General features: G+C 57.1%; 7 protein-coding genes across 7 annotated transcripts; 3 read left to right on the top strand and 4 right to left on the bottom strand.

Annotated features, from left to right (window-relative positions):
- Positions 1-125: 125 nt before the first annotated feature.
- ACO1O0_001432 (uncharacterized protein) lies at positions 126-1,757 on the bottom strand (the record flags this gene model as incomplete). The annotated part of the gene is made up of 1 exon (XM_083190919.1): positions 126-1,757. One exon carries the CDS (start codon positions 1,755-1,757, stop codon positions 126-128), a length of 1,632 nt encoding a protein of 543 aa, XP_083054778.1.
- A 997-nt stretch (positions 1,758-2,754) lies between these two features.
- Positions 2,755-5,245, bottom strand: LKH1 (kinase-like domain-containing protein; the record flags this gene model as incomplete). Its single annotated transcript, XM_083190918.1, has 6 exons — positions 2,755-2,997; positions 3,019-3,106; positions 3,159-3,621; positions 3,696-4,019; positions 4,075-4,156; positions 4,232-5,245. 6 exons carry the CDS (start codon positions 5,243-5,245, stop codon positions 2,755-2,757), a joined length of 2,214 nt encoding a protein of 737 aa, XP_083054777.1.
- A 3,342-nt stretch (positions 5,246-8,587) lies between these two features.
- Positions 8,588-9,863, bottom strand: fsf1 (Tricarboxylate/iron carrier; the record flags this gene model as incomplete). The annotated part of the gene is made up of 3 exons (XM_083190917.1): positions 8,588-9,411; positions 9,480-9,613; positions 9,760-9,863. The coding sequence occupies 3 exons, from the start codon at positions 9,861-9,863 to the stop codon at positions 8,588-8,590; spliced, it is 1,062 nt and encodes a 353-aa protein (XP_083054776.1).
- A 1,279-nt stretch (positions 9,864-11,142) lies between these two features.
- ACO1O0_001429 (uncharacterized protein) lies at positions 11,143-12,879 on the top strand (the record flags this gene model as incomplete). Its single annotated transcript, XM_083190916.1, has 1 exon — positions 11,143-12,879. One exon carries the CDS (start codon positions 11,143-11,145, stop codon positions 12,877-12,879), a length of 1,737 nt encoding a protein of 578 aa, XP_083054775.1.
- Positions 12,880-13,418: 539 nt separating this feature from the next.
- ARL2 (ADP-ribosylation factor family-domain-containing protein) lies at positions 13,419-14,119 on the top strand (the record flags this gene model as incomplete). Its single annotated transcript, XM_083190915.1, has 5 exons — positions 13,419-13,477; positions 13,531-13,641; positions 13,697-13,713; positions 13,772-13,917; positions 13,982-14,119. 5 exons carry the CDS (start codon positions 13,419-13,421, stop codon positions 14,117-14,119), a joined length of 471 nt encoding a protein of 156 aa, XP_083054774.1.
- Positions 14,120-15,046: 927 nt separating this feature from the next.
- ACO1O0_001427 (uncharacterized protein) lies at positions 15,047-20,003 on the top strand (the record flags this gene model as incomplete). The annotated part of the gene is made up of 3 exons (XM_083190914.1): positions 15,047-15,182; positions 15,436-19,571; positions 19,635-20,003. 3 exons carry the CDS (start codon positions 15,047-15,049, stop codon positions 20,001-20,003), a joined length of 4,641 nt encoding a protein of 1,546 aa, XP_083054773.1.
- Positions 20,004-20,630: 627 nt separating this feature from the next.
- On the bottom strand, positions 20,631-21,647 carry SLC1 (1-acylglycerol-3-phosphate O-acyltransferase SLC1; the record flags this gene model as incomplete). The annotated part of the gene is made up of 2 exons (XM_083190913.1): positions 20,631-20,824; positions 20,933-21,647. The coding sequence occupies 2 exons, from the start codon at positions 21,645-21,647 to the stop codon at positions 20,631-20,633; spliced, it is 909 nt and encodes a 302-aa protein (XP_083054772.1).
- Positions 21,648-21,666: the final 19 nt, after the last annotated feature.

The raw sequence follows: 21,666 nt of genomic DNA, 5'->3' as shown, positions 1-21,666 counted from the left end.
GGTGTAGGTGTTACGGCATATCTAGTCATCACTTATAGAACTGGGGATCGATACGTGTAGACAAAACACATGTCCAGTTTACAAAGATCTGGGCTGAACCCGCACACACTCCTCTCCCCCCTCAACTACTTCTGTTCCCCTGCCCAACCTCTGCCCATCCATGCATCCATGACACCTCTATTGAACCACGCACGCACGTCCGCGCCATTCTTGCCCCCGGTGGCATTGTAGGTATAGGCCATGCCCCCATCCGGCAGCTCGGTCCCCTTTCCCACCATGGCGCTGAAGGACTGGATACTCTCCCCCGAGTCTCGCGCCTGTCGCTGCAGCGCTGGTTTGGTGGTCACCACGGTCGATGTGGACGACGAGCGCCGCCGTGTCTCGACGGGGTTCTGGATCTCGTCCTCCTGCTCGAGGTAATGCAGCGTCGTGCCAGACACGGTCGTGACCTTGCTTCTCGTGATGCTGCTGAAGGATTCGCTGCGTTGTCTGCGCAGCGTCCGGTGGTCCTCCGCGCGAGGCTGGGGTCGCTGCCGTGTGGCAGATGATGAGCGTTCCTCCTCCTTGCCCTTGGCAGCGGTTGATCTGAGGGATAGGGGCCGGACGGCACATGAAGCATCAAAGTCCGTGACCGTGATCTGGGGTAGTGGGGGTAGCGGCTTGGAGGAAGTGCCAGGCCTCCCATCGTGAGGAGAGGGATCCTTGTGGGTGTGGCTCTGACTCTGGTGAGCGTCTCTGTCGTTTCGCGCCTGGATATTTGTCGAGCCTCGACTTGGGTTTCTTCCTCGAGGAATGTACCCTGACTGCGTTTCCACAATCCCATTGTGCTCACCATACTCAGATAGTCGGCTCGTTCGGCTCAAGGTGCTGCCCCCCTGAGACCGAGACGAAGAGGCCGTAGAAGTAGACGTAGCACGCTCTCCCCTCTCCATCTCCTCTAGCCTCGTCAAACTCCTCGATATCTCCTGCTGCTGCATCCTCACCTCCATGGCCCCCCTGGCTGACCCAATCAAGCTGGCCAGCCCTGCCACCTTCATCCCCCTCTCCATCACCCTCCTCTCGCAAAGCCCCCTCTCCTCCACCTCCCGCTCATCGGCCAGATCTTCCATCATCCACATCACCACCGCCCTCTCCAGCCTTGGCCGCCCTTCCGTCCCCCTCCCGATCCCCTCGATGCCCCCGATCCCCTTCCTTGACCACAGACTCGCCAGCAGGTCCATCACCAGCTCCCTCCTGCCCCCCACCAGCGCGCAGATACACGCCTCGCATCCACTCTCCACCACCAACCTCCTCCCACCCCCGTCTTCCTCCTCCGCTGCTGCTGCCCCCGGCGACGACGACGCAAAGTTCCTCCCCAGCGCGCTCATCCTCCCCAGCCACCCCTCCACCGCCGGGCCATACCTCCCCACGCGCGGCCCCCATCCCCTGAGCTCGTCCGCGTGCATCCCGCACTCGTCCGAGACGAGCGCCACCAGCGCGCGCACCGCCCGCCCGTTGAGGAGTCCGTGCGAGGGGCAGAGCGCTGCGCCCCCCGCGATGTGGCTGCGTAGCCTGTCCGGCACGCCCGCGTGCGAGACCGCGCCCCCGAGCTTGTGGATCTGCTGCTCCTGGGCGTGGAGCCACGCCTGCGAGGGGGTGGCCGGGCTGACGCTGGGGGGCATGCGCAGGGCGGCGAGGAGCTCCTTGAGAGGCTGGTCCTTGATGCGGTCCAGGTACTTGCCCCGGCCGGGGATTTCGGCGCTGGCGGAGGGCGCCATGGGTGTCTACAGAGAGTCTGTGTAGTGCTCACAACAGATGATAGATAATCTGGGGGTTTTCTGGTAGGAAGAATCGGTTTCTGGATTTGGTATTTCCAAGTTGGGAAGGGAGTTCTCATCCCATATGTCCCAAAGGCGAAGAATTTATATACCTAGGCAGAACAATGCCATGTGTTCGCCGAAATAGCACGGAAATGCCCGAACACCAACGCCTCGCTTGCCTCGCTTGATTCCATGGATAGTGCAGAAGTTTGGAGGACAAATTCGTTTTCTATCCTTTTGAGCATATTGGGATTGTATGTAGTCGTTTTGTAGGCGCGCATGGTGTCGGCGCAGTTTGTTTCTTTCCCCAAGATCCAACTTGCCTCTGCGTGTTTGTTAATACAACCATCCCATGTCAGTGAAGACGTAGAGAACTGACCTAGTACCACGCCCCTGGCGATCAGTGTCATCGTGAGAATGCTGATCTGGATTCCCAACTAGATCTAACTTCTGGTTTCCGCGTCAGCTCATCCAACTGCGCAAACACACAATGACAGGCCAAGACCCGTGCCTATGCCTCTTTCTTGGTGTCTCGGAGGCCTAGTTGACTGGGGTCCCACAGCATGGGAGAACAGTGACGAGTGTATATTAGACTGGGCGCGTACCCGGAGCAAGCCTGCTTTGTCCAAGTCGACCATCACTCGATTGAACCCTCTCAAGCCTGGCTACTGAGCCAAGTATTCCCATAACCGTGATTCGTAGCGCCTTTAACCTGAGATGAGAAGCTGAACCCGAAGGAAATAGCCCATAGAGACAAAGAAAACGAGAAAAGAGAACAAAGCAGGCTATGGCGCTAGAGTACAGCCGCGACTCTAGCTGGGTAGCGGGACACGTAGACCCTAGCTGAGCGGCAATCCCAAACGATGATACAATTCCTCGAGAACCCTGAATAACTCCGTGATCATGCTTATGTTTTCGTCAATGAGATACGTTATATCTGTCGGCGAGAATCTCCTCAGCCGTAGTACGAGGGTTGGCTCCCCCGCATCATCCGTTCTAGACGGATTTTGGCTGCTTCGGTCCCGTCGTCATTGTAGGCCATCTCTTTGAACCACTCGTGGTTCAGAGCTTCCTTGGCAGTGATGCGCTGACTTGGGTCGTAGACGAAGATCTTCTTGAGTAGATCTCGGAAATTTTTCAGGAATGTGTTGCTCTGCGGAATCACATCCTGTTTTACGGTCAGCCGCATGAAAGACATCTGCATGTGGGGGATACTTACATCAATGTGCTTCATAGCCTTGACGAAACGGCGTGATCCCCTAGTTGTCTCCGTGTTGGGATAGTCGAGCTTGAGACGCTTGAAGTATCTGAAACTTGGTCAGTGGCCACTCAGCTGTCTCACCGGGGAGGTGAACTTACTTGGAAGCGCTGTTAGCGTTACTTCGTCCTGACGACTTGTTGACACTCTGGACTAGGTGCGAGTCGATTCGCCTCCCAACTACAGCTTCCATCATAGCTAGATGCTCCAGATTATCATGTGTTTGGAATAGAGCATCGCCCGTGAAGAACTCGACGAGGATACAGCCTATACTCCAAATGTCGCAGGGGAATGACCAGCCCAGCCCGAGAATAATCTCGGGGGCCCGGTAATGCCGCGTCGACACAACCGACGAGTGATATTCGTCTTCGAAGGTGGCGGAGCCAAAGTCGATGAGCCTTATCTCAGTATCAAGCAGTACACGCCGTTGCGTCGCACTTCGGTTGATAGTGGCTGAAGAGGATGGTATCCTCCGGTTGTACGTGAAGGTCTGGTACTGGTTGTCACAGAGAAGAATATTCTCCGGTTTCAGATCAGTGTGTATCAGGTTCAGATCATGAAGGACTAGAGAAATTAGCTGGTGATCAAGTTGTGAGATATACTCGAGCACTCACAAGCAACGCTGGTAAATAGCTGACGAGCAAAACTCTGGATCTGGCTATTGGGAAAGGGCACGAAGCCGTTCCCCTTGAGAAAGTCAAAGACACTCTGACCGAGGAGATCCATGACGATGCAAATATGCCCGCGGTAGTCGAAGCAGTCCCGCAAATGGATGCACCGATTGCGATTTTCGTCGTCGTTGGCCTTTAGTGTAGCGAGCACACGAAGCTCGATCCTCGAAGCGTCCCTGTACTTCTGGACAGATCGGATGATCTTGACCGCGACCGGCTTGCTGCGTCTCCGGTCATGTGCCTGCACGACTTTGCCAAATGTGCCTTGACCTAGCAACCGCGTGATTTGGTCTGGGAGTGGTCAGCTAAAGGAATCAATGGAAGAACTCTTCGAGGTGCTGCTTACATCTGTCCGTGAGCGGTGCATCGGGGACTACAATGTAATGCCCGTCATCGTCATCGACCTTGATGTTTTTGTGATGCGGAGGCTGCATCCATGGTCAGCAACGGCTTTTACGCAAAAGAGATTGTGTGACATCAGGGTCGAAAATTTGACTACTTACATCAGCCACCATCCGAACATTGACATCTGGAGCCTTCTTTGGTGGAAACGGGGGGGGCTTGTAGGTGAAACAGCGGTTACCGAGGACGTCAATGTCTCTCCTCTTGGCCTCGTTGGCAACCTGCTGGCGGGTCCGTTTTCTCTTCAGAGGCAGGGTGGAGTCGTCGTACTGGCCGTTTGAGGAGAGCGATGTAGGGGCTGTGGTGTTCAGGGCAGAATTTGTGCGGTCGCTGGATATGGTTGATCCGGCTGGGGTGTTTGTGTGGGAGCCGACATATTGGATGTGGTATCCAGGACCCTGGGTGGTGGTGGTGCCCAGGTCATCGCCGCGTCTCCTCTTCCTGGCAGGCTGGCGGGTGGCCGAGCCATTGGCAGCAACGGCAGCCGTGTTGATGCTGGCGGTTGACGTGTTGGCGCCAGCAGCGGTGATTCTACGGCTGGTGTTGGCCTCGGGTTCGGGGGTATCATCGTCGATGACGATAATTTCATTGGGCAAGCCGTTGCGGTAGAATTGTTGCCAATCGGGGGCATTCGAGCGACGACGCTTCTTGGCAGGCTGGTCCGTCATGTTGGCAGCGTAGTGGTCGTCCTGTTGCTTCTTCTGGGGAATTTGCTGTCTCGTGGACCGGTCGTATTCGGTGCCTTGGTGTCCGTGGGGAGGTGGCCGGGGCGCTGAGGTCTGCTGGGCTACGCCATCCGTAGGCGAGGCGTAGCCTGCGTGTGCAGCAGGCTGGTACAAGGGCAAATGCCGGCCAGCGGTGGAGGTTGATGCCGTCGTCGCCTGGTTAGCCGTGGGCGTCGATACAGTGCCAGAGACAGCGGCGGTTGTGGTGGTGGTCGTCGTAGCGGTCGTCGTCGTGGGTGAGGCGTTGGCAGCGGCGTAGCGGTAGTTTGCGGAGGCACCGGGGCGGCTCTGGTGGTGCGAGTGCGGGAAAGAGGGATGGGCCTGGGGATGAGGATAGTGATGGGGATGGTATCGAGGGAGCGTGGCCACGGCCGTTGTGGGCGTCGACATCCTTTGCAGTGCCCTCTGGTCAGGGAGACGCAAATCACGATGCTGAGACCAAAGACGAGAGCGTTGAACCGAGTCAGAGGTCGAGTCGGGGTTGGTCTGGGCTGGGGGAGCGAGGACGAGAGGAGTGTGAGAGCAAGCGGCCCTACCACATCGCTTCAGCAGCAACCAGCGGGAAGCGTGAGCAGAGGAGCGCCACCCACAACGCCCTGCCCAGGGTAAGCGGTGGGCGACTGGGCGTTGGCGTGGGCGTGGGCGAGGCGGCGAGGGTGGTGGTCCCTGCACTGGGCTGGTGGAGCCGGTCCAGACGCCCTGAAATGTGCTGAGCCTGTGAGCCTGGCCACTAACGTGACCGAGCGAGATGGAACGCTGGGCGCTCTGAATTCAGTACGAGTACGCAGTCGGCGCGGCCAAAGTGTGGCGGGCTGATGTGGTTTTCTCTTTTGAAAAATATCCCAGGACTTTCAGCAGTGCATGGTAGAGTGATGGATCAGCTGGGTTCCAGGATAGTTGGGCCAAGGGCACAATGATCGGTGAAGGCTCAAACGTCAACAGGAATGGGCAGGAGAAACCTCGACAGCACCACGACGGTCCAAGACGCGAGTAGGAAGCGACGGGCGGGGGACCCCAACACCCGAGGGTGGGTGTGAGGCTGGGGGGGACTCTTCTGTGGCGCATCGCTTTCTACGGAGTACGAATACAGCCCTCCCACCTGTCTTTTCCTCAGGGCGGCCTGCTGGCGGGCGGAGCCCGTGGTGCCACCCACAGGGCAAGGATAGATCCAGTCGTCAATCTGCCAGCATGAGACTGGAAATGGCAGGAAGAGAATAGTGTTGGTGGTAATCAGTGAGAAAAGGGAACCAGCCAAAGTATATCTTCAAAATGCCTGCATTTTTTAGGGTTTCTAGCACACATGGACACTGCCCGCGAGTCACAACCAGCCTCGAACCGCTGCCGTCTCCGGGCTCGAGTCTGCACTGGGTCCAGCGTGCAGGTGGCAGTTCAGCGCTGGAGCCCGTCATCACAGCGGGACGTCGCCGCAACCCACCTCAACTTCCCGACTCGGCGACTCTCACCCTGCCCAGCAGGCAGGCAAACAGTGAACTCTCCCATCCAGTACGAGTACGAGTACACTCGTACCGCGGACACTTCGAAATCGCTGTCTCTTGCATCTGGGGGATTCTATCATGTATCATACTAATAGCAGTAATACACGTCGCAATACCTCCTTTTCGCCGCAACTAAAGGCGGCACCAATGGTGTTTCCCAGGCTCTAATGTCCCGTGTTCGCATCGCGCTAAAGGTGCCGCCTGTGCCCTCTGCCAAACCTTCTTCTGCATCCTCAGGGCTCATTCCAGGAGCAACTGCCGGTCAACAAATGCAATAAGCCGGCCCTGTGGAGGCCACCGCGACGAATTCCGTGCCCTAATATTGATGATACCACCTAGCCTCCCCCTTTCCATAATAGATGACACGAAGAAATGGGCTATGGATTTCCAGCGAGAACGGGAATGGGGCTAGATGTGAACGTTATCGGGCAGTGCACCCAGGTGAGTGCCCGCAGTGCCGAGGATTGCGGTGCAGCGCAGTGCAGTCCACTGAGCTGCCTGCAAGTGCTCTGGCGCCCGCAGCGCAGGCCTCCATGTTACAGCATACAGCACGCGCTCCAGCATCCCGTCAGCAGGTTCAGGTCAGCACCAGCGCACGGTCCACGTCCGGCTCGGGGACGTGTTCCATTTTCGCCCTGCGTTGGCTGGCTGTTGTCTTTTCGCGTCATTCACGCCTGCTTCTGTCACCGTTCCTGGTGCGCGCCATTACGGCCGAGGCGTGAGAGGCGGGGGTCTGAGATCAGTGTATCAAACGTGAATACTGTCAACCATTACTTTCCATTACAAATCCACAAGTTTGAGAGACCCATTTACGCTGCGCCTTGGAGAGCCAGTGTTTTGGGTTTTACCCGGGAGGGATCAGGGCCTCCGACTTTGCCTCTACCGGTGCTGTGCTGCTGATGACGATTCCAAAGTATTTCCCAATCCATTTTCATGGACCGACTTGTGTGCGACAAGTTCCCCCGTGATACACGATATAACCCCTCCCTTGCCTCGCTCGCAGCACCGCCTAATACCGACGTATCTGTACGAAGTACGTAGGTGGTAGTGTAATACTGTTCCAGGTTACAATCACATCTGCAGCACGCACATGGACACCCCTCCCGAGACCCTGTCCCGTTTATCACACACAGATTAGTCCAGTTGCCCGACAACTGGCCAGACATATCCGCCCATGACGTCCCCGGTCATACTGTGCGGGTTGTCTCTCGATAAGCGACCTAATACATGCGTACTAACGATCCCACAACAAAGGCCCTGGTATCCGCACTCCGTAATAAAACCTGAAAACCTTAACAGAGACGGAATTCGACCCGCGATCCAGTTGGCAATTTTACCAGTGAGCCACCCGAGGCCAGCGAGTCCATTTCCTTGGCGCGACCCGACAACTTCGTCCTTGAGGGTCCCTGGTTTCGGGCTGATCGTGGTGGCAAAGCCCACTGAATGGAGCCAGGTATGAAATCATGGCCCCCGCAGATGCTTCTAGCAGCAACAGCAGCACCCCGAGAACCGCATCGTGCATCACTCGTGATGGAAGGACCCAATGCACCCTTGTCTCTCCAGCAATCCCCGTGCGTGCCGGACGCTGACGTCGAGGTTCGATGATATTATTACCGATACTCTTCGCGGGTATTGGTTTGTAGAGGGGAAATGAAGATGCGGCGCCGGATGAACCGTTCTCGAGATTGCCCATCAACCTGCGGATGCTGAAGTGTATTAAGTGTCCGCAGAGTCGCAGCTGCGTAAGTACTCGTAGGTAAGCCTTGGGCGTATCAGGTGGATGATCTCGATGAAGCCATGTGAACGAATGCCCCCCCTCGTCCTGCCCTTTCACGGCCTGCAGATACCTACTCGTACAAGTATTTTTTGTTGGCGAGTCGTCGATGCACGCCGTCCATTAGTGGCATGCATCTCCAGCCCGCCTGCTTCGTTGGAACGAGAGCTAAGGTAGGTACCTATTTCGCACAGGACAACCGTTGGAACTGCAGCCTGTCCGTCAACTAATTCTTATTGAATCTATCGTCTAGGGCTGGTCTCTGGTATCATGGTCTTCTCTAACTCGCCAGCAAGGCTTCTATGCAACCGCCCAGCTGGATATCTTTCTTCACATCACCAGCTGTGAACTTGTGCACGCTGCTGCCCACATATCGCATCGCGGGCCGGGACCAAATCTCGAGTGAGACAACCCCGCCAGCCGGCTTCCGTTGGCGGTAGTATCCATCCAGCTGGAAAGCACTCACAGGCCACGGTTGAACACCACCTTGCCGTCCACGCCGCCCCTGCCGTGGAACTCGGGCTCCAGGCGGTCCGCGCTAATCTCCTGGTGTTGGGGAAAGACGGCGAGCGCCAGGGGTAGCGCAGCATACGACGTCAACGTGATCAGGGCCAGGTTGATGGTGATGGGGATGGCGGCCCTGACCTTGGGCCGCGCCTTGAGCCACTCCTTCTTGAGGAGGTTTTTGTACCACTCCTGTTTAGTCTGGATGTAGTAGAGGCCCATTGCCGGCAGAATCATGATAGGGCTGCTGTTGAAGACACGGCTCGCCGCCGTCTCGTACACTGCCAGCTTGGCCGCCGTCTTACTCTTGCCCAGCGACGGGACATCGCGCTCCGACTTGCCCTCGGCCTTGAGCTTCTCCTTCTCCTCGTCTGACAGGACCGGGCGGACGTCAATGCCTGTCTGGATCTCGCCTCGCCGCATGAGGTATGCGTTCAGGGCACCGGCCGTGGCCACGGCGGCGAACGGCACCAGCCTCTTGAGGATGTTGCGCGTGGCGTCCGAGACCTTGAGTTTCGGGACCGCGGCGTTGAGGCCGAGCGCCACGGAGCAAGACGCGCCCACGGCGATGCCGTACGACTTGGCCATCTCGGCCATGGTCATGGGGGACGACTTGTTGGCATTGGCGTTGTTGATCGCCACGTTGAGGCTTTGGTTGGTCACTTGCCAGGCCACAATGCCGCCTGTGCTGAGCCCCGGCTGGAGCATGCCCGCGGTGACAACCAGGTTGGAGAGCACGAAGCAGGACATTCGGAAGGGGAGGAACACGGGCTCGCCGGTGTCTGTTTCTCTGCGTGAGCTTTCTTGCACCCTCAATCGCCAGCAATTGGCATCGTAATATGCTCCGTACCTGGGTGGAGGGTCGAGTCGACAATCTTCTTTGCCTGCCATAGCTCTGGGGTCATGTGCTCGATCTTGCCCGTCTTGTAGTCGGTAACGAGTGCCTTTGCGTTCTCGAGGCCAGTCTTGCCGGCGAGTAGGGTGCTGGGCGAGGCGCAGGTTAGCAACGGTTGCACATGTCCAAGAGCACGAGCCATTGACTCTCTCTCTCTCTCTCTCTCTCTCTCTCTTTATCCGTATACTGTCCCTCCCCCTCTGACCACAATCCCGAAGCACTCCCAGAGACTCACCTCGGATCAGTGACTCCAATTGTATGCCGCACCCTGCCCATGTACGTGCCCAGATCGTACTGCGAGGGCGGCAGCTCGCGGGTGCCCGGCAGCGAGGACGACATGGCTGTGATGGGCCGGCTCGAGGAATTGACGATGCGCGCGAGGAAAAGATTGTCGGGTTGAGGTGCGAGACCCCAGGTCGGTGGGCGGCGCGCGACGTATTCTTCGCCGGCTTCAAGGCAGGCCTCGGGACGTGCAAGGCGTTTCGACCAACTGCGGCGGTTGAGCGAGTGGTTGTCGAGCGGTGAGGGCGGGAGGATTTGGGGTTCCCCGACCCGCGTGGTTCTGTAATAGGTAGTGCAGCAAAAGGAAAAGGCGACGATAAGCGGGACCCGACTTCGGCTGCGGTGACACGCCGATGGCACCCGTACTCTGCAACATCATCCATGGCTGACTCGCTTTTCCAGGGTCCATCTGAATCATTTCAGCTGGGGCTTAGAATGATTTTCGGCTCAGGGTCCTCAGTAGTACGAGTATGAACAGTAGTACTCGTACGAGTATGACTGGGACTCTCATGTTAGGACACTGTGGTTGCTCAGCCAATCCTTGAATCCTCGAATCTTCTACTTGGTCGAGTATCCTCCTCCCGGAAAGTGCTGCTTCATACTATGTATCCATTCAATCAAATGATATAATGCTGTAGTAGATCTAGGCAATCATACTTTTAGTTTCCGAGCATATGCATTGAATGTTCCATTTGAATCGTATTATTATGTATACCAGTATGTGGTGATGCTATAAGTGCGGAAAACATATGTGTACGAACATTATCTAGACGACACAAATCCCCTTACTTAATGGCCAAGTTCTACCAAACTGGCTTCCCATCCCCATAGATTTTATGAAGGGAGATTCGGCCTTGAAAATGTGAAGGTCTCGGGCAAGGAATTACTCCCCTCCTGGGCGACCTGTGCGCTGCCACTGCTGCCCGGTGTTGACGGCCGTTACAGCTACCTCACGCAGTACAATACTTTTTCTTTATCTCACCTCCTTCTCACCTCATCCACATCTATTTCTCATCTTCTCCTTTTCCCCCTACCAAGCTGTGTTTTGGATGTAAATCATCCGACCAACCCGTCCGTCGCTTAAGCTCTTATTCATCCTTCATCATTGCTCTTCTTCATGAACCTTTGGATTATCCCTTTCGCCTTCTACACCTGGTGCCGTGGACTTTTTGGCAGATATATCCTCCCAAGCTTCGTGGGCTTACTCACAGAGCTCTCACTATAGTATCGTAAGTACTAGCTAGCTCCTCCTCGAACCTCTTCGAACACTCTCGAGGCCTGCTAACTCTCTTCTTGCGTCAGGATGCTCATACACTCACAGGCACCTTCCGCAAACATGTCCAAAATGTCTGGCACCGCGTCAAAGAAAAGCCGGGGTCTCAGCTCAGATGGCATGCGAAACTCGCCTCGACTTCCAAACGATAGACTGGCTGCCGGAGACGTGCCTGTGGACACCAAGTGGTTCACCCGAGGGTTTTCCAACAAGTCTATGGTAGGGCAAGGCAACTCGCAGAGAACTACAAGTCCTGCCAGGTGGGGAAACGTCCATATAGAGTCTCCGACCGAAACTGCGAAGGCAACTGAATACTCGACAAGGAATGGGAATCTCCTGGGATCAAAGAACGGCCATCGTGAATCTCCGATTGAGTTGACCCAACCCCCCAAGGCCAACCCCCGGGGTGTGAAGCCCGCAACTATAGAGAAACAAGGAACTGTGGAAAAGCAGGCGGGCATGGATGCTCCTCTCGCGTCCCCTCTACATATCATTGAGTCAGCAATACCCCAAAGTCACATCCATCCTCGGAAGACAAAGAGAAGCACAGGAGAGTGGTCCATAAGCGACCTAAGCTCTTTCGATGACGGGCAGGAAGGTGAGCGAGACGCGCAGGGGACGGAAGTTGCTGTCTCTCCCGTTGAAAGCTCGTCTGCTCGCCAAGCTGAGAGAGATGCCAACGAGTCCAACCCTGCGTTTGTCTGGGCCTGGCGGGATCGTACTACCTTGCCGACTCTCGAAAAGGACCCGGTTGAGGAGTTCAAGGACAATCCGCTCTCGCACGAGTACGAAGTCGACACCAGTACGGGAGATATCCTCCCGAAGAACGAGTCACCAGTAACTATCATGGTCGATGAGCCCGGCGTAGATCCTGATATGGTTTACAAAAGAGTGAACATGACATCCACGCTCCATATAATGCGGGAGAGGAAAATCCGGGAGAAGTTGGCAAGCACAATCAGGATGCAGCAAGAAATGGACAGGGAGAGAGAACTGGCGCTGACGCGGGAGCCAGAGCCAGAATGGCCTTCGACCGACTGCACCCTGCGGCCTGCCACCGCAGCGCACTTTAACCAGATCGCCGACATCATCAATCTCGAGAGCCGCCAAGGGGTTTGCCCGCAAGCTCTAGATTCAAAAGAAACCAGCGCTCGAGATGTCTGCCACCTATTCGAACATTGCCAGCGCAACCTACGCCCTTTTATTGTTGCATGCCTGGAGGGGGGGGACCTTCTCGACCGTTCCAAGTGGCCCGGGGTGTCGGAACGAGAGTACCTGGAGTATGTCAGGTTCAAACAGAGCCAGCAGGCAAAGCCACCGGAGGTGGTCGGGTTTGCGTTTGTCGCGGAACCACGAATAGGTTTCCTCAACCGGCCTTGCCCCGGCTCACGATTCGCAGGCCAGATTCGTCTAATCGTCCATCCGAAGCATCGTCAGAAGGGGTACGGCACAGCTCTCCTCGACCGGATCCTGCTGTCAGTGGCACCATACCACCACAGCCTGATCAACTACGAATGGCGGTGCGTCGACCCGGGCACGGTGTACGAGCAGCCGTCAGCTGCTCACAACCGCCGACTGTATTCCAAAGTCCTCGCGGAGGTCTTTTCGCGCAAGGACGCAAAGGCCCCGTGGAAACACAAGATGCTCGAAAAGTTTTGCTTCAAGCAAGTCGCCTGCCTTGAGGACATGGTCAGGACGGACAGAGGCGACGAGAGCCAGTGGCTAGATCTGGAGCTGTGGCAGCTGCAGACGACCGCCAGGATCATTGATGACGCTCCTGGGGAGTACCTGACGCCATAATAGCTGTGTAGTGACAGGGCCGGTGTGCATATATGATGGTTGCGGCATTTGGAGGCTGTTGGTTGACGTCGCCCGATGTGCGGAGAGAAGACGAGCTGTCATGTGTTCGGGGATTTTTGCCATGTGGGATCTCGAGATGGGGGTGGTGGAGGCCTGTATTTGTACATCAATAATTGCAAGTTGTGTCATCGAGTTTGGCAAGGGAGCGGTGAACAAAAAATGGTCCAGCCTGGCAAAATTATAATGTTTTGACCTGGAACAAACCACGATGCTATGAATGCTAAACTTGAGATGTGATCACGGAGCAGGCCATTGGCATCACGTGGCGCTGGTAGGTGGTGGTACGAGTACGACGTCCGAGTAGAACATCCGCATTTGATATCGACTGGTGCTACCGTCCGTACTTTGCGCCAGCTCAACTTCTTTCAACTCGAACCAATCTATCTATCTACCTACTTTGAACCCAACTATCACTGTCCATTTCTACGTCTTGGGAGTTCCATTACAACTTGGCTCGGTCCATTTCTGACCGCGCAAAGATGCTATCTATTCTGAGAAAAGCTCGTCTCAAGGACAAGGAGATGCGCATTCTGATGCTGTAAGCGAAGGCTCAGTTGTGTCACGAGGCAAGCTAACTGGTAATTCCCATAGCGGTCTTGATAATGCGGGGAAAACGACAATCGTTAAGAAGATTATGGGCGAGGACGTGAATACCGTCAGTCCGACGCTGGGATTCATCATCAAGACGATTGACTACGAAGGGTGAGTCTCACAGCTCAGGGCGGGCGGACTCTATGCTAATTTTCGAATGAACCAGGTACAAGCTCAATATCTGTGCGTGAGGTTCGCTGATGAGATGATGGTTTACCGGATTTGCTGACCGCCCGCGCAGGGGACGTTGGAGGGCAAAAGACGCTCCGGTCGTACTGGAGGAACTACTTTGAGAAGACGGACGCCCTGATATGGGTCGTGGACGCCACGGACCGGTTACGAGTCGAGGACTGTCGGGACGAGCTGAAGGGTTTGCTGCAAGAAGAGGTACGTATGAAGTTGGGGCATACTGTTGAGATGATAGGTAGTGGTTGTGCTGACGAGGAGACAGCGTCTGGGGGGCGCCAGCTTGCTGGTGTTTGCAAACAAAACGGATGTGGAGGGCTGCATGGATGAGCAAGAAATTATGTCGGTAGGTTCCCCTGAGGGTGACATATGGCCTGGGCGGTTTGATGATGATGGTGGTTGACAATGATACTACTAGGCATTGGAGTTGGAGTCGATACGGACGCATCGGTGGCATGTACTGCGGTGCAGTGCCATGACGGGGAGAAACCTGAAGGAGGGGCTGGCGTGGGTCGTTGAGGACGCGAAGAAGCGGCTGTTTCTCTACTAAGGGGAGATGTCCAGCGGACGGGAATGGGCTGACAGACTAGGACAGGCCCCTCAGAGGCTCATCAGCCTCAGCCTGGAAGCTACCTACGTAGTACTACTACTCGTACGGAGCGGAAAGCGGTGGTCCTGCTCTGGCTCGCGGGAGAAATACAAGGCATCATCAGTCATGGCTGTTTTTTTGGGCAACGCGGGGTCGTCACTCGTCAGCGTCGCGAGCCCAACGCGTGCTTTCATGTAAACAAAGCGATACGCGCGATTGTATGCGCAACATTGGGGATACCGCAGGCGCACGGGAAGAATTATTTGATACCTAGTAGTACTAGCAATACATAAAGCTGTTTCTAAAATACTATTGGTGCTCTTTTTTAAAGGCAGAGCTGCAGGTTGACGTGGTTGCAGACTCTCTCTGACTTGCAGGTCCTGGTGTAGTGGCCCCCAAGCGTCTCACCCTGCCCACTGGCCCAGCAGGTATTACGGAGTGCTCAGTGCCCGATTGTCGGTGGACACTGGACAGACAGTCTGACAGGGGGCCAAGACTCCAGGGCTGGCTGCCGGTATCGTTGGTCCGGGGGTCTGGGATAGAGAGACATGGCCTAGCATTCTCATCCCCCATCCCACCGCTCGCTGGGACCGAAGAAAAGAAAACCCAACCTGATCCAACCGACACCACCACTCGTTTCGAGCTCCACGCAGAGGGGCCAAGAGGCGGCATCACTGCACGACCCCGCTACCAAGACAGGCAGCACAGAGCAAGACGCCACGCGTGTCATGTCCAGCAACAATGTCCGACGAAGTGTCCCAGTTCCTCGAATCCGTCGAGCGCCTGCGCGGGCAGCAGATTGAGGAGGATCAAGTCCGCGCCCGCGAGCTCGAGGAGTATCTGGCTGCCAAGCGAGAGAGGCAGGCCAGGAGAGAAGGTGAGTTGCCCTCCCTAGTGCTCTCCCCAGTGCTCTCCCGACAGGCTTCGGCTAGTTAGTGGTGGACGTCCGTTGCCATAGCGGCTACACGCTGGCGATTTGCGAGCCTCGTCCGTGGACGTCGCCCGGCCGTTGCGCGCTGCCCGTCACTGCTAAGTGCCGTGCAGCTGACAGCCAGCTGCCAACCTGTCTCTATCCAATAAACCCGTATCCTTTGAGCTCCGCGTTTTATCTGACCGGCTGCAATTCCTAGAACGCGCCAGATCCATCTCTCCACAGAAATCCTCCCCCGCCAACACGCCCTCGCCACGCTCCAGCCGCCAGAGTGTACGCCTCACCGAGGGTCCTAAGCTCGGGTCTCCCGCTGTTGTTGTTGCTACTCTCTCTGATGCTGCCGCTGACGAGTCCCGTGAACCATCTACCGATCCCGAGTCCGAGTCCAACACGATGCCCGTCTCCTCGTCCCCTACCAAGGAGAACGATTCCCCCGCGGACGATGATGTTGACGCCAAGCGGAGCAGCGTTTCCACGCCGCCTGCCAGGACCTCGACCTTGTCGTGGCAGAGGCGGCCCACCTCCCGCGGTGGCTCCCGGCCCCTGAGCATGGTCGCGGCCCAGAATGCGACCCAGAGGTCGCTAGCTGGGTCGCAGGAGCCGCAGTCGGCCACCGAGACTAGCTTCTCTAGGGACCAGATCGCGCAAAGCTTGGGCTCCAAGGACCCCTCATGGTTTCGTCAGACCCCCGATAGGGGCCAGACCTCCGCAGCCTACCGCCGGAATCAAGTGGAGGATGAGGATCGCTCAGACGTGTCCGCTGGGAGAGCTCAGTTGCCAGGAATGTCGGAAACCCCTTCCCGGGAGGAATCCCCATCGGCGTCGACCACGCCTACACCTACCCAAAGGGGGCTCGCCTCACCTCTTCCATTGAACGCGCCTCGCTTTGACGGTCCTCCTGCTGCTGCTGCTCCCGCTGCTGAAGAAGATGTCGCCTCTGTTGATCACCCCACCAAGTCGCCCACTGGCCGAACATCCCCGGCACGCACTACATCTCCTACCAAGGGCATGGGTGGGTTTGTCCAGAGCGCCATGATGAAAAGGACAGACAGCGTCAAGCGCTGGAGTGTTCAAAGCCCCCCTGGCTTGACACGTGCCGACTCGGTTGCATCGACCCGGAGCCCCTATGATCGGAGTCGACCAACAAGCGTGGTCCGCGGTGGCTCCAAGACGCCTGACTCTAGCCGACCGACATCTCAGCAAGGAGAAAGGGGGAGTAGCCTGGATACTACTCCTAAGGCCTCCGTGGCCGGGACGCCCCCCGAGTCCAAGTCTAGCGAGGGCGACGCACAACCGGTGCCCACGAGCCCTTCAAAGACTATGGACCCCAGGCGCTGGAGCCCGACCAAGTCGAGCTGGCTTGACAGCGCACTAAACAAACCCGAATCACCAAAGGCGCAGCCCAAGCCATTTGCCTCATCTCAACCTTCCTGGATGGCCGAGCTCAATAAGACCAAGGCCGAGCGCCATGGGCGCTCCGGCTCCGTGTCGCACAAACACCAGGTCAGCATTGGCGGACTTATGAGGTCGACACCAATGGGTGCTGGGGTCAAACCCAATGCCACTGATTTGGGCGGCATCTATTCTCCCCCGGCGAGAGGCAATAGGCCCGAGTTTGGACATGCCTCGAAACCGAGCTTATCCAAGGCCACGACGGACCCCAGCGCGGTGAGCAAAGAGGAAGGGGAACCCGATGAGAAGGGCCCTGGCAGCGGCCCCTCCGAAGCCAAGGATGTAGAGGGAACACCACAGGAGCTTCCGCGACGTGGCTCCGTCGCTAGCCCGCCTGCTACCAAACCCAAGCCTGAGACTCCCCCGAAGATAGACTTCCGCTCCAATTTGAAGCAGAGGTCGGGGGATTCTGGGCCGACGCAAACGCAAGAGCCCGAGTTCAAGAATGCACTTGGGAACCTCCGCCGCGCAAAGACGCAAAACTACGTTGCCCCTGATGAACTGAAGAATAATATTCTCCGGGGTAAGTCGGCACTCAATGTAACAGGCGGTCCGCAGAAATCGGAGCGGAGAGACGAATTCAAGGATGCCATCCTGAAGAAGAAGGATGACTTCAAGAAGGCGCAGGCCGAAGGGAAGGGCGTCACAAGGACCCCGTCCGAGGCTGCTGACAAGCCAATCCCGGAGGGGTTGGCACGCAGGGGGGAGCTCGGAAAGGGAGCGGCTTGGAGAAAGAATTCGGTTTCGCAGTCTGTCTCAACCCCACTGCAACCAGACTCTCCCAAGCCCACGCCGGCCCCTAGGAGGATCTCCAGCCAGACGAGCTTGTCGTCCCCTAGAACGCCCTCTACCACCCAATCCCCAGTCAAGAGCCCATCGCCGGTCGAACAACCAAGTCAAGTTTCAACGGAACCCAAAGGAACTTCATCTCCTTCCGGCCCACATGCGCTTCCCGGCGTGCAGAAAGAATCCAGCGCCCCATCTAGACTCCAACAAGGGCGCTTGGGTGGCGGTAAACTGGCAGATCGCTTCAATCCTGCTCTGGCAGGTATTCTCGCCAGGGGACCCCCTCCAACGGGCCCCGATGGCCGCAGGGGATCGGGACAGTCTGGCTCCGGAGCGGCCCCGAGCGGCGGTGATGCTAGTGAAACACCAACTCCAGGCCCACAGCTGACACATATGACCAAGGGTCGGGCGCGCGGCCCTAGGAGGAAAGCGCCCACGGCAACTGCAACAGCTCAGGCGCCCACGACCCAGGAGCAGTCAAGACCACAGCCGGAGCCGGTCCAGGCAGCTGTCCAGCCATCTCCAACCCCTATAGCTGAGAAGAAGGATGAAGAATCAGAAGCACTGCCCGTCGAGGATAAGAAGTCGGCTGAAATTCTAAAGCCAACTGAGGATTCGAATGAGGCCAGCACACCTGCTGCGTTATCGATCCAGCAACAGGTCGCGGCGAAAGCTGCGTTACGGGGGAGACCCTCACCCATTCAAGTCGGCCGTAGTGATACCTCGCAAAAGGACGATCAGGTAGAGCAGGCGCGCCCTTTTCCTCTAAGGCGGCGACCAACAAGCCCCGAAAAGCCGGCAGCGGAACCACTTTCTCCCATTAGGCCTCACAAGACAGGGGGTGACGTATCCCAACCGGGGTCGCCGAAGAAGCTCGATGTCAAACGCATGTCGAAGTTCCTGGACGATCCCTCCGTGAGCAGCCCAAAGCCAGAGCCGGCCAGGGAGCCCATTAAACTCTCCCACCAGCGGACTGGGTCCAGGTCGCCGGTCAAGACCGGTCGCTTCGAACTCCAGCCATCCTCGCCGACTAAGGTGGACAGGGAACCAGTTGTATCCGTCAGAGGCGCCGGTTCGATATTTGGTGGTGCAGCTGCGCCGAAGTCTCCTCCACCTGCGCCAACGCCCTCTTTCGACTCTCTCGGAGGAGCTCCAGGCCCAAGCACACCGGGTTATCAGGTCAAGTCAACCCCGCGGCCATTGCCGATTACTCCCGGCGATGCAGCAAAGTCTCCCCCGCCCCTTGAATCGCCCATGCGATCACCCACCAAGCAGGCAAGCGAGCTCTCTACGGTCTTGACGGACTTCTTCGGGCCCCAACGCCCGCGGAGAGACTACAAGGTTGACCCAGCGGAGCTCCTGATATCGCGACCCGACGAGGGTAATGCTAAGGTCAAAACCCTACGTTGGCAGATGTCCCAGATCTCTGGCGAAGGGAAGAAGATTCCCGTGCCGGCACATTATCAGCACACACTGTTTGAGCGTGAAATGTACATTTGCGCCCACGAGTTCCTTAACGGCGCCGGCAAGAAGACCATGCACGTCTATTTCTGGGTCGGCGACGAGGTCCCCGAGTCGACGGCGGAGGATACGCACCTCTTTGCGCAACGCGAGGCCCGATCGCTGGGCGGCAGGCTTGTCAAGCTTCCGCAGGGCAGAGAGACGGCCGAATTCCTGCAGTCATTGGGTGGCATCATTGTCACTAGGAGGGGCTCCAGCAACAAGTACGACTCGCTGGCGCCAAGCATGCTCTGTGGCAGGCGACACCTTGGTCAGGTCGTCTTTGACGAGGTTGATTTCTCCCCGGCGAGCCTCTGCTCGGGGTTCCCTTACCTCATTGCCGAGTCTGGTAAATGCTACCTCTGGAAGGGCAAGGGGGGCACCATTGAAGAGCTGAGCTGCGCGAAGCTCATTGGTATGGACCAGTCGCTGATGGGCGAGCTGATTGAGTACGAGGAAGGTAGCGAGCCGGATTTGTTCTGGGAGCTTTTCGAATCGGGGGGCAAACCGCACTCGGCCGACCATTGGAGGCTGAAGCCGAACTATGGGAAATACGGCAGCAGGCTCTTCTGCTCGGACGCAGACTCCCGGCAACAGGTAAGACAAGTCCTCCTCTATTCAACCCCAGAGCGTGGAGTCGGAAACTAATCCTGATGCCAGATCTTCGAAATCAGCCCGTTTAACCAGGCCAACCTCTCCCCCGCCAGCATCTACGTCCTCGACGCCTTCTTCGAGATGTACATTGTCGTCGGCGCGCGCGCCCAGTCCCAGTTCGCCTCCTTCCGCAACGCCCTCAACTTCGCCCAGGAGTACGCCATCCTGGCCGCCAGCATGGAGGACCGCCCCTTTGTGCCCATCTCGACGGTCGTCCTCGAGGGCGTCCCGCGCGACCTCAAGCGCGTGTTCCGCAAGTGGTCCGACGACCGCAGCCCGACCGTCACCGTCCCCAAGGAGAAGATCGGGCTCCGGAGGGGCCGCAGCCTGAGGGTCGTGCCGCTCACGCAGGCGCTACAGGCGCTCCGAGAGTGATGTGGTGTGCCTCCGTCACCTCCTGCTACTTTTATCACGATCTTAATTTTTTTTGTCTTTCAACGGTGGTTGTCTCCGTGTATGCATAGATGTCTTTTACAGCATGAAAGGGGGGGGGGGGGGGGAGATGTGTGGGTAGTGTTTAGTATTGGAGTTTTGTGCATCGCGAGGAGGAAAGGCTTTCCAGTGAGGAGTACATACATACTATTAGACATGGGTCGGAAGAATTAGTGGATCATTCAAGCTTGCAGGCCATGTTACAATACTACACGGGAGATGTTAGCAATGCATATCTATATGTATGTAGTCTTGATATTGTCTTTTATGTGCTTCTCTCTGCTTAAGTACCCAGCTACTCATATGCCGAAAGGTACGTATGTATGTAAGGAAGAACGCCCTCCCATATATACGCCTCCTATCTGTCCTGTCTGTCTGTCTATGGGGTATTATCGAATGACTATGGTATTGATCTACCCACCGCCATGTCCCATGAAACTATATCCTGACAATGCATCCTCCCCATTATAAGGTTGTAGAGCGATCCGAAACACTCCCTGTGCCCCGCATGAGTTTTTTTTTTTGTCTGTGCCTATACCAGTCTGGCTTTCTTTTCTTGATTGGTGGTGCTCAGCCAACGGTGACGTCGACACCCGAGGTGGTCGCCTTGGAGGGTCCGTTGGAGTCGGCGGGCATAGCCATTGGCCGACCCTGGGCCTTCTCGGAGAGGGCGACGAGCTCTTTGAGCATCTTCTCGCGGGTGGTGCGGGTGAGCTCGTCAACATCGGCCGCCGTCAGGCCCTCAGTAGGAATGGGTTCGAGCACTAGAGCATTGTCGTCAGTATAGTCTTCACCCTATCTCAAACAAAAAAAAAAAAAAAAAAAAAAAAAGGGAAGGGGGGGGAGAGGGAAAGGTGATATATAAAACCTACCCTTAATGGGAATCTTGCCCGAGTTGAATACGAGGCCCTTGATGTACAGGACGTGGCTGTAGTTGGCCACAACGACGGGCACGATGGGCACGCCGGCCTGGACGGCGAGGTGGAAGGCGCCCTTCTTGAAGGGCAGCAGGGTGGGATCCTTGGTGTAGCTGCGCGTGCCCTCGGGGAACATGTAGACGCTCTGGCGCTTGGCGCGGATCTCGGTGGCGGCGCCCTTCATGGCCTCGCGGGCGTCCTTGGAGTTCTTGCGGTCGATGAAGATGGAGCCGCTCAGGGCCATGAACCAGCCCAGGAAGGGGATCTTCTTCAGGGAGCTCTTTGCGGTGACGCTGCAGTACTTGGGGAACATGGCGCCCAGCATGAGCACGTCGAGCTCGGTCTGGTGGTTGCCGATGAAGACGGCGGGGCGCGTGCGGCCGAGGTAGTTGTTGGGGTCGTCAACCTCGAAGGTGATGCCCGTGGCAAAGCGCATGATGAAGGCAAAGGCACGGGCGGTAGCCCACTGGGAGATTTGCTGGTAGCCGAGGAGGGTGAGGACGATGGAGGAGATGACGCCAAAGAGGGCGCAGGCGATGAGACACATGTAGGAGGCGAGGACGCGGGCCGCGAAGGCGGCGCGGGGCACGACGAAGGACATGATGTACAGGGCGACCGTGAGGGCGACGTAGCCTTCAAAGAAGTAGGTGAGGTATCCGGAGAGAGACATGGTTCGGAGCTGGTCGTGT

Source organism: Amphichorda felina (assembly GCF_050947745.1).
Source record: "Amphichorda felina strain 45539 chromosome Unknown scaffold_1, whole genome shotgun sequence".
Taxonomy (NCBI): domain Eukaryota; kingdom Fungi; phylum Ascomycota; class Sordariomycetes; order Hypocreales; family Bionectriaceae; genus Amphichorda; species Amphichorda felina.
The sequence above is the reverse complement of the archived record's forward strand: the minus strand, read 5'-3'. Positions and strand labels throughout refer to the sequence as shown.